This window comes from Phyllobates terribilis, unplaced genomic scaffold (assembly GCF_046119375.1).
Source record: "Phyllobates terribilis strain yellow unplaced genomic scaffold, ASM4611937v1 Scaffold_14__1_contigs__length_39327217, whole genome shotgun sequence".
Classification (NCBI taxonomy): Eukaryota; Metazoa; Chordata; class Amphibia; order Anura; family Dendrobatidae; genus Phyllobates; species Phyllobates terribilis.
In genome coordinates, this window is record NW_027362774.1 from 3,050,953 (window position 1) to 3,063,904 (window position 12,952).

Below are 12,952 nucleotides of genomic sequence, written 5' to 3' on the forward strand. Positions count from 1 at the left end.
TAGGTGTTCCCTCCCCCCACTCCAGCCAGGGACAGGGGCAGTTGTGCTCACGCTTGGGAGCATTGTCGCCCTGCCCCCCAGAAATGTGGTGTAGTGCATGTGGGTGTTAGGGTCCTGATCAACACTCCATCCTTACCTGGAAGTGAGATATCACACCTCTGGGTGAGATGCAATACCTCTGTAGCGACCGAACCCTCCGGGCGCTACATTCCCCCCTGGTAAATCACAGCACGTCCACGGGCTGGAACAGAGCAAAAGACAATTGATTTCAAGATATGCAGAATTAAAGTTTTTTTTGTTGTTTTTTTAACGTTACTTGTCATAAAACTTTTCTCTTTTTATAGCTTTCGATATACACATATAAAACATTCTTTTAAGTAGAAAATATAAAACATTATCAGCAATATTTCAACGGCGAATTCTCTTTAATAGGCCACAGTCCTTGCCGCGACCAGGTGTCCATGTCACCCAACTAGGTGCAATTTTACTAAGTGCAAACTTTCAAACACCTTCAGGTGTCTGTTGGGGAAGGCGTTTATAAAACCAATAGGGGGCACTTTAAGAAGTGCAACTATTTACAAGGGTTGGCTGCTCCCAGTCCTCAGCTGGATAGTTTACTGACCTTTTCCGGGTAATTTTAACAAACAAACTGACAACAATCCCGAACCGGGTGAACTTTTTTTTATAATCCGCAAACGGGCGTGACTCTTCCTCTTCCACCCTGACGGGTAACTATATACAGTGCGTGCTGCTCTCTAGTAGCGGTGTCCCCCCTGTGGACGTTCCTGCTCCTCATACTCTTCAGACCCGTCCGGGTCCTCCATGTAGCAGGATTCAGGGTAGCGCTGTTCTTCTACCTGCTGGACGTTGAGGGCGTACCACCCCCGCAGGCCTCGATGTCGGGTGTATGACACCTGATCCCCCGGGAACAGATCCAGTTTCGGGTGACCCGCGGGCAGGCGACTCGCCACATCCCTCTGGTTAACAAAGAGGTCTGTATTTGTCGTCGGGTCCCGAATGAACCCCCACCCCTTCTCCTGGTGGAACCTGACCACAATCCTGGTGACTTTGGGACTGCGTGCAGCCTGGGGGTCTCGGCGGGTCCGGGTCTTTTCCTCCGCGCTCCGGGCCTGTAGCTGCTCCTGTCTTTGGCGCCGCTCCTGCCTCTTCTTTTCTAGCTGCGCTATCTCCCGGTGGCAGAATTCTCGCCTGCGGGCTGCGTCCGCCCGTGTCTTTTGCGAGAACCCCATCAGGTCCTCCCCGGTCTGATCCTACTCAATTTGGACCTCTTCATCTGGGAGCTGGGGAATGGTGATTGGCTGCGGAGCGGGCAGGAGCGGAGAAAGCGGGGCTTTGGCCTCCGCGGATGGGTCCCTCCGGTGGCAAGGGCGAACTCATCCGCATAGTAGGGGGACCGGCTCTCCATCAGGACCGGTAATCTGACTGTACAAGTCCGTGTCCAAGGGTGGTAACATTGGGACCGGGGGCGCTTGTTGGTGGAAGGCGCCCGGGGGCATCAGACCTTGCTACCAGGCTTGGAGCGGGCCGCTTCCGGCCGCACCCGGTATCAAGGGGCACGGCCTGGAGCGTGGTCCGGCGGCTGCGTTCTGGGCTTGGGGCCTAGGTGTAGGCAGCGGGAGCGGAGGAGGTGCAGCGACTCCCGGGGCGATCGGCTCCGCGACGGGGTCCAGGGGCAGGCTAGTAGCGTCCGGGCTTGTAGCAGGGGCGCCCCCCTTACCTGCTCCCATTGCAGCGCTGCTCTCAGCCTCCGGTGGTCTCTCTCTGTCCTCAGGGGCAGGCACGCTGTCGGGTGCTGGCAGCGCCACTTGCTGCCGGGTCGCGAACCGCCGGTCCATTTCTTCCTTCCACCCCGCGATGGCCTCCCGCTGTGCCTGGACCATCCTCCGGTCTAAATCCTCCAGTCCAGCCCGGAGGAATTCAGGGTCCTCTCCGGGGAGCTGGGCCATCAGATCCGCGAGGCTGTACGGAGCGCTTCGGCCTGCAGCAGGCCATCGTGAGGGTACCGGGACTGGTGCTCCTCGCGATCTCCGGATGTGGTCTGACAAGACTGATCCAAACCACACCCTGCCCTTCGGTTTTCTTTCCCTTCCGCCCCTGTTGGGGGTGGTCCCGGGGCAACCTGCTGGCAATCACTCTCAGGGGCAGCCCCCCCACGTTGATACACATCTCTACAGCCGCACTCATGGCCGTTGGGGTGGGCTCCGTCTTTGGCGCCATTCTGGGACCTGGCCCATGATGGGAGGTGGCTTCCTGTTGTCTTTTGGCGCGCACATAATGGAGTCCGTTCTTCTGGGGCGGGCGCCACATTCAATACAGTGAAACAGTCTCTAGGCACACAATACCCGATGATAACGGGATGGTTTCGATCCTGCCGACTACGCCGAAGTTGACGCGCCCCCTGGGCCGTGTGTGGGGGAATACCTGGAGCCAGGTCTCTGTGTAATGCTGGGGGTTTGTAGTCTCCGTGGCGGCGACCCGGTCCCGTGGCTCAGGGTGGTCAAACCAGTGGCGGATCTGTTTATTTGTTTTTTTAATGTTTAAATGTCCGACTAAGCCACCCGTGGATTGCGGTCACTGAGAACCGCCGCTGCGGGGCAGACCACTGAGGCTGATGTTGTGTGTGCAGCAGAGGGTAGTATAACTCCCCACGGGAGGAGTATAGCCTCAGGGCAGTGAGTGCAGATGGTGGGGGTGATGGTGCACGGGAGCAACAGTAATGACTCAGAGTCCAGTGATGCAGTCCAGGGTTTTTACTCACAGTTTTACACTTCTGCAGGTAATGGCTGCCCACGTCGTACTGTGCTCACCAGGTGAGGGGCTCGGCCAACTCCCAGGTACCTTTGGAATGCTTTTCAGGACCCCCTTCGTGTGTCCTTTCTCTGGCCTGTTGTACCCCACAATTGACCACGTTTCTGTCCAGCTGCCTCGGACCTTGGCGAGCAAACGTATGTTCCGTTTCCCTGGGTCCTAAGTGGTGCCTTCCTAACGGGTGTAGTGAGGGGCCGTGCACGTGCAATGCCATGGCCTCCGGTTACTAGCTGAGGGTAGTTGCTCTCCTCCACTAGATGAGGGATCCGGTTCCCTTTCTTGGCCTGACCCCCCTACTCTGGTAGCGGTGGGCATACGGTGGCGACTTGCCGGTCCGCACCCCTGGGGTCCCTTCACTCCACTCCTGGAGCCTCCTCCGTTCCTCTCCTTTCTGTTTTCTCTCTCCAGGCTCAGGCCCTGAGACTTGACCTGCCCGCGGAGCAGAGCTCGTACAGAGCCCCTGCTCCCAGCCTTCTTCTCTCCCTGCTCTCCCCTCTCTCTCCCTGACTCCAAGATGGTGCCCACCCTATATACTCCTCCTTCCCAGTGCACCCTGAATCTACTCTCCCCACCCACACACTACCGGGTTCCCCCTTTCTAGGTGTTCCCTCCCCCCACTTCAGCCAGGGACAGGGGCAGTTGTGCTCACGCTTGGGAGCATTGTCGCCCTGCCCCCCGGAAATGTGGTGTAGTGCATGTGGGTGTTAGGGTCCTGGGCCACACTCCATCCTTACCTGGAAGTGGGTTATCACACCTCTGGGTGAGATGCAATACCTCTGTAGCGACCGAACCCTCGGGGCGCTACACATATATAGTAATATAGCTGGTAATAATACTGATACACACTGCATATATAGTAATATAGATGTAATAATACTGCTATACTGTGCATATATAGTAATATAGCTGGTAAGAATACTACTATATAGTGCATAAAGAGTAATATAGCTGGTAATAATACTGCTACACATTGCATATATAGTAATATAGCTGGTAATAATACTGCTATACAGTGCATATATAGTAATATAGCTGGTAACAATACTGCTATACTGTGCATATACAGTAATATAGCTGGTAATAATACTACTATACAGTGCATATATAGTAATATAGCTGGTAATAATACTGATACACACTGCATATATAGTAATATAGATGTAATAATACTGCTATACTGTGCATATATAGTAATATAGCTGGTAAGAATACTGCTATATAGTGCATAAAGAGTAATATAGCTGGTAATAATACTGCTACACATTGCATATATAGTAATATAGCTGGTAATAATACTGCTATACAGGGCATATATGGTAATATAGCTGGTAATAATACTGCTACACATTGCATATATAGTAATATAGCTGGTAACAATACTGCTATACTGTGCATATACAGTAATATAGCTGGTAATAATACTGCTATACAGTGCATATATAGTAATATAGCTGGTAACAATACTGATATACTGTGCATATATAGTAATATAGCTGGTAATAATACTGCTATACAGTGCATATATAGTAATATAGCTGGTAATAATACTGCTCTACAGTGCATATATAGTAATATAGATGGTAATAATACTGCTACACACTGCATATATAGTAATATAGCTGGTAATAATACTGCTTTACAGTGCATATATAACAATATAGCTGGTAATAATACTGCTATACAGTGCATATATAGTAATATAGCTGGTAATAATGCTGCTATACAGTGCATATATAGTAATAGAGATGGTAATAATACTGCTCTACAGTGCGTATATAGTAATAGAGATGGTAATAATACTGCTATACAGTGCATATATAGTAATAAAGATGGTAATAATGCTGCTATACAGTGCATATATAGTAATATAGCTGGTAATAGTACTGCTATACAGTGCATATATAGTAATATAGCTGGTAATAATACTGCTCTACAGTGCATATATAGTAATATAGATGGTAATAATACTGCTACACACTGCATATATAACAATATAGCTGGTAATAATACTGCTATACAGTGCATATATAGTAATATAGCTGGTAATAATGCTGCTATACAGTGCATATATAGTAATAGAGATGGTAATAATACTGCTCTACAGTGCGTATATAGTAATAGAGATGGTAATAATACTGCTATACAGTGCATATATAGTAATAAAGATGGTAATAATGCTGCTATACAGTGCATATATAGTAATATAGCTGGTAATAGTACTGCTATACAGTGCATATATAGTAATATAGCTGGTAATAATACTGCTCTACAGTGCATATATAGTAATATAGATGGTAATAATACTGCTACACACTGCATATATAACAATATAGCTGGTAATAATACTGCTATACAGTGCATATATAGTAATATAGCTGGTAATAATGCTGCTATACAGTGCATATATAGTAATAGAGATGGTAATAATACTGCTCTACAGTGTGTATATAGTAATAGAGATGGTAATAATACTGCTATACAGTGCATATATAGTAATAGAGATGGTAATAATACTGCTCTACAGTGCATATATAGTAATAGAGATGGTAATAATACTGCTATACAGTGCATATATAGCTGGTAATAATACTGCTATACAGTGCATATATAGTAATATAGCTGGTAATAATACTGCTACACAGTGCATATATAGTAATATAGATGGTAATAATACTGCTACACACTGCATATATAGTAATATAGCTGGTAATAATACTGCTTTACAGTGCATATATAACAATATAGCTGGTAATAATACTGCTATACAGTGCATATATAATAATAGAGATGGTAATAATACTGCTATACAGTGCATATATACTAATATAGCTAGTAATAATACTGCTCTACAGTGCATATATAGTAATATAGCTGGTAATAATACTGCTTTACAGTGCATATATAGTAATATAGCTGGTAACAATACTGCTATACTGTGCATATATAGTAATATAGCTGGTAATAATACTGCTATACAGTGCATATATAGTAATATAGCTGGTAATAATACTGCTTTACGGTGCATATATAGCAATATAGCTGGTAATAATACTGCTATACAGTGCATATATAGTAATATAGCTGGTAACAATACTGCTATACTGTGCATATATAGTAATATAGCTGGTAATAATACTGCTATACAGTGCATATATAGTAATATAGCTGGTAATAATACTGCTCTACAGTGCATATATAGTAATATAGATGGTAATAATACTGCTACACACTGCATATATAGTAATAGAGATGGCAATAATACTGCTCTACAGTGCATATATAGTAATAGAGATGGTAATAATACTGCTATACAGTGCATATATAGCTGGTAATAATACTGCTATACAGTGCATATATAGTAATAGAGATGGTAATAATACTGCTCTACAGTGCGTATATAGTAATAGAGATGGTAATAATACTGCTATACAGTGCATATATAGTAATAAAGATGGTAATAATGCTGCTATACAGTGCATATATAACAATATAGCTGGTAATAATACTGCTTTACAGTGCATATATAGTAATATAGCTGGTAACAATACTGCTATACTGTGCATATATAGTAATATAGCTGGTAATAATACTGCTATACAGTGCATATATAGTAATATAGCTGGTAATAATACTGCTTTACGGTGCATATATAGCAATATAGCTGGTAATAATACTGCTATACAGTGCATATATAGTAATATAGCTGGTAACAATACTGCTATACTGTGCATATATAGTAATATAGCTGGTAATAATACTGCTATACAGTGCATATATAGTAATATAGATGGTAATAATACTGCTACACACTGCATATATAGTAATAGAGATGGCAATAATACTGCTCTACAGTGCATATATAGTAATAGAGATGGTAATAATACTGCTCTACAGTGCGTACATAGTAATAGAGATGGTAATAATACTGCTATACAGTGCATATATAGTAATAAAGATGGTAATAATGCTGCTATACAGTGCATATATAGTAATATAGCTGGTAATAATACTGCTATACAGTGCATATATTGTAATATAGCTGGTAATAATACTGCTCTACAGTGCATATATAACAATATAGCTGGTAATAATACTGCTATACAGTGCATATATAGTAATATAGCTGGTAATAATGCTGCTATACAGTGCATATATAGTAATAGAGATGGCAATAATACTGCTCTACAGTGTGTATATAGTAATAGAGATGGTAATAATACTGCTCTACAGTGTGTATATAGTAATAGAGATGGTAATAATACTGCTATACAGTGCATATATAGTAATAGAGATGGTAAAAATACTGCTATACAGTGCATATATAGCTGGTAATAATACTGCTATACAGTGCATATATAGTAATAGAGATGGTAATAATACTGCTCTACAGTGCATATATAGTAATAGAGATGGTAATAATACTGCTATACAGTGCATATATAGCTGGTAATAATACTGCTCTACAGTGCATATATAGTAATAGAGATGGTAATAATACTGCTCTACAGTGCATATATAGCTGGTAATAATACTGCTATACAGTGCATATATAGTAATAGAGATGGTAATAATACTGCTATACAGTGCATATATAGCTGGTAATAATACTGCTATACAGTGCATATATAGTAATAGAGATGGTAATAATGCTGCTATACAGTGCATATATAGCTGGTAATAATACTGCTATACAGTGCATATATAGTAATATAGCTGGTAATAATACTGCTACACAGTGCATATATAGTAATATAGATGGTAATAATACTGCTACACACTGCATATATAGTAATATAGCTGGTAATAATACTGCTTTACAGTGCATATATAACAATATAGCTGGTAATAATACTGCTATACAGTGCATATATAATAATAGAGATGGTAATAATACTGCTATACAGTGCATATATAGTAATATAGCTGGTAATAATACTGCTTTACTGTGCATATATAACAATATAGCTGGTAATAATACTGCTTTACAGTGCATATATAGTAATATAGCTGGTAACAATACTGCTATACTGTGCATATATAGTAATATAGCTGGTAATAATACTGCTATACAGTGCATATATAGTAATATAGCTGGTAATAATACTGCTTTACAGTGCATATATAGCAATATAGCTGGTAATAATACTGCTATACAGTGCATATATAGTAATATAGCTGGTAACAATACTGCTATACTGTGCATATATAGTAATATAGCTGGTAATAATACTGCTCTACAGTGCATATATAGTAATAGAGATGGCAATAATACAGCTCTACAATGCATATATAGTAATAGAGATAGTAACAATACTGCTATACAGTGCATATATAGTAATAGAGATGGTAATAATACTGCTCTACAGTGCATATATAGTAATAGAGATGGTAATAATACTGCTCTACAGTGCATATATAGTAATAGAGATGGTAATAATGCTGCTATACAGTGCATATATAGCTGGTAATAATACTGCTATACAGTGCATATATAGTAATAGAGATGTAATAATGCTGCTATACAGTGAATATATAGCTGGTAATAATACTGCTATACAGTGCATATATAGTAATATAGCTGGTAATAATACTGCTACACAGTGCATATATAGTAATATAGATGGTAATAATACTGCTACACACTGCATATATAGTAATATAGCTGGTAATAATACTGATTTACAGTGCATATATAACAATATAGCTGGTAATAATACTGCTATACAGTGCATATATAATAATAGAGATGGTAATAATACTGCTATACAGTGCATATATAGTAATATAGCTGGTAATAATACTGCTCTACAGTGCATATATAGTAATATAGCTGGTAATAATACTGCTTTACAGTGCATATATAACAATATAGCTGGTAATAATACTGCTTTACAGTGCATATATAGTAATATAGCTGGTAACAATACTGCTATACTGTGCATATATAGTAATATAGCTGGTAACAATACTGCTATACTGTGCATATATAGTAATATAGCTGGTAATAATACTGCTATACAGTGCATATATAGTAATAGAGATGGTAATAATACTGCTATACAGTGCATATATAGCTGGTAATAATACTGCTATACAGTGCATATATAGTAATAGAGATGTAATAATGCTGCTATACAGTGAATATATAGCTGGTAATAATACTGCTATACAGTGCATATATAGTAATATAGCTGGTAATAATACTGCTACACAGTGCATATATAGTAAAATAGATGGTAATAATACTGCTACACACTGCATATATAGTAATATAGCTGGTAATAATACTGCTTTACAGTGCATATATAACAATATAGCTGGTAATAATACTGCTATACAGTGCATATATAATAATAGAGATGGTAATAATACTGCTATACAGTGCATATATAGTAATATAGCTGGTAATAATACTGCTCTACAGTGCATATATAGTAATATAGCTGGTAATAATACTGCTTTACAGTGCATATATAACAATATAGCTGGTAATAATACTGCTATACAGTGCATATATAATAATAGAGATGGTAATAATACTGCTATACAGTGCATATATAGTAATATAGCTGGTAATAATACTGCTCTACAGTGCATATATAGTAATATAGCTGGTAATAATACTGCTTTACAGTGCATATATAACAATATAGCTGGTAATAATACTGCTTTACAGTGCATATATAGTAATATAACTGGTAACAATACTGCTATACTGTGCATATATAGTAATATAGCTGGTAACAATACTGCTATACTGTGCATATATAGTAATATAGCTGGTAATAATACTGCTATACTGTGCATATATAGTAATATAGCTGGTAATAATACTGCTCTACAGTGCATATATAGTAATAGAGATGGCAATAATACTGCTCTACAGTGCATATATAGTAATAGAGATGGTAATAATACTGCTATACAGTGCATATATAGCTGGTAATAATACTGCTCTACAGTGCATATATAGTAATAGAGATGGTAATAATACTGCTCTACAGTGCATATATAGTAATAGAGATGGTAATAATACTGCTCTACAGTGCATATATAGTAATAGAGATGGTAATAATACTGCTATACAGTGCATATATAGCTGGTAATAATACTGCTATACAGTGCATATATAGTAATAGAGATGTAATAATGCTGCTATACAGTGAATATATAGCTGGTAATAATACTGCTATACAGTGCATATATAGTAATATAGCTGGTAATAATACTGCTACACAGTGCATATATAGTAATATAGATGGTAATAATACTGCTACACACTGCATATATAGTAATATAGCTGGTAATAATACTGCTTTACAGTGCATATATAACAATATAGCTGGTAATAATACTGCTATACAGTGCATATATAACAATAGAGATGGTAATAATACTGCTATACAGTGCATATATAGTAATATAGCTGGTAATAATACTGCTCTACAGTGCATATATAGTAATATAGCTGGTAATAATACTGCTTTACAGTGCATATATAACAATATAGCTGGTAATAATACTGCTTTACAGTGCATATATAGTAATAGAGATGGTAATAATACTGCTATACAGTGCATATATAGTAATAGAGATGGTAATAATACTGCTCTACAGTGCATATATAGTAATAGAGATGGTAATAATACTGCTATACAGTGCATATATAGCTGGTAATAATACTGCTACACACTGCATATATAGTAATATAGCTGGTAATAATACTGCTTTACAGTGCATATATAACAATATAGCTGGTAATAATACTGCTATACAGTGCATATATAACAATAGAGATGGTAATAATACTGCTATACAGTGCATATATAGTAATATAGCTGGTAATAATACTGCTCTACAGTGCATATATAGTAATATAGCTGGTAATAATACTGCTTTACAGTGCATATATAACAATATAGCTGGTAATAATACTGCTTTACAGTGCATATATAGTAATAGAGATGGTAATAATACTGCTATACAGTGCATATATAGTAATAGAGATGGTAATAATACTGCTCTACAGTGCATATATAGTAATAGAGATGGTAATAATACTGCTATACAGTGCATATATAGCTGGTAATAATACTGCTACACACTGCATATATAGTAATATAGCTGGTAATAATGCTGCTATACACTGCATATATAGCACCACAACTGGTAATAATACGGCTATAGAGTCAATTCACTTGGTAGCAATACCACTATACAGCAACTAAATAGTAACACAGATAGAAAGAATACTGCAATAGTGTGAACAAATAGTATCACTGTTGGTAATAATACTACCATATAAAGCATGATAAGTAGCACAGCTGATAATACTGCAATATGGTGCATACATACCAATACACAGGGAGGAAAAACTAGAAGCACAGTTGGAAATAATACTAATATTCTGCAAATAAATAGTTTTATAATTGGTAATAATGCTGCTTACATATTAACATAGCTAGTAAATCACCAAAGTTGTCCCCCCAAGATGTCCCCAAGGGAAAACAAAAAAAAAGAAAGTTTATTTTAAAACTTTCCAATATACTTTGTGTTTTAATTCTCCATTGTTTTCAAGATCTCTGCTTGCTGGAATGAAAGAAGCGTATGGAATCCCTTCCTGTTTTTCTCCCCTTGTCCGCTAATCCCATGAGTGAGCGGCACTGATACACTGTAACAAACCCTGCATCTGTGTCAGTTGGAAAGTAGATCATTCCCATTTATTGACTGTAAGCAGAAATATTAAAAATGGTGAAGAATTTAAACATAAAGTACATTAGTAAGTTGCAGAACTTTTTTAATACAATAATTAGGACTTATTTACAAATAACTGAACGAGCCCCTTTAAGTGGCCCTAATTTACCCTTTCTTGGAGGAAGACCCCCTTTATAACTCAGAACTTAGTGTATAACAAGGGGTAATCATGGAAACCATACAATGTATCTCCCCGAGAGATAAACAAAGAAATCCATTGTGTAAACAATGGAAACATCCAGCACTATCCGCTGGGAGTTGTAGTTCAGCCGTATCTGCTGAGTCAGCGCAGAAATGAACGAGAAGCTGATGTATATAGAAAACTGAACTATTACCGCAAACTTCTTGATATAGTCGGAGACGCTGAATCCCCCCGTCGCCAGCCGGATAGATCTGTGGAGAGTGGAGTCCTGGTACAATGTTCCCATTTTCTCCATATGGAATCCGACCAAGTAGCGGAAAGTTCTCTGCGAAGGAACGAAGGAAAAAAAAAAAAAACGCCGAAGCTTCCAGTCCGATTGGAATTTGGTTTTATCAGACTTCGCTCCGGACGTCACCGCTTTGTCGTGGCCTTATCTCCTGACAAGCGGAATATAGCTTCCTGCAGAGGAGATACCGGCACATGGAGAGAGCAGAACAATATCATGGGGGTCCTGAAAAAAAAAATAATCCCCTCGTTCCCGGAATATTCTGGGATGGGAATGTGATTTACATTTCTAAATATTGGTGACATTTTTTTAGATGGCTGGATGGTGACCTGAAAAGAAGATGGATGGGTCAGCCGGCACAGTCTGGCAAAGTGGACAAGTGCCAGCACCTGAGCGATCCATCTCCGCTCCACCAAAAAGTACATACAAATCTTAGGAAGAAAGAGTCAGCGCTGTAAATTGTTCCTAATGTCTGTTTTATTCCATATAACATGACATCACTTTGTCACATCACCTGTAGCATTCATTTTTTATGGCCTTCGGCTCAATCTCGAGCCATGGCGACTTGATGGTTGAACGTTCTGTAGGAAGATCCTTCATTCCATCTATGCTTGTATAAAATTGTTGATGATTCGTCCTGTAATTTTGATTCCTTCTTCTTTTTCGGCAAGTCCAGCCTTCCTGAAAATACTTAAAGAGATGAACTGGAATATAAGTTGGTGTGCATGCAGCATGGAGGTGCATGTTCACACTGGCCACTAAACAGACAAAACTAAATATAAAAACCTAATAAGCAAATACCCTGCAGTAAATAAATAAATAGCAATAGTGCATGGAAATAGTATAGGGTACTTAGTTAACATAATTTTGATTGAAAAAACATAAAAGCCATCCGACAACGTCACGGTGACCCTATTCGGGGTGGTCCTAACCTCTATTAT

At 39.1% G+C, this 12,952-nt stretch overlaps 1 protein-coding gene across 1 annotated transcript in view; it reads right to left on the reverse strand.

Moving 5' to 3' along the window:
* The window catches only part of MYLK3 (myosin light chain kinase 3), a 42,680-nt gene extending 30,610 nt beyond the window's left edge, over positions 1 to 12,070 (reverse strand). The window contains exon 1 of the mRNA XM_073659641.1: positions 11,919 to 12,070. Within this exon, the coding sequence (XP_073515742.1) occupies positions 11,919 to 12,020 (102 nt within the window). The 5' untranslated portion in view covers positions 12,021 to 12,070. The remainder of the gene's footprint in view (positions 1 to 11,918) is intronic.
* Positions 12,071 to 12,952: the final 882 nt, after the last annotated feature.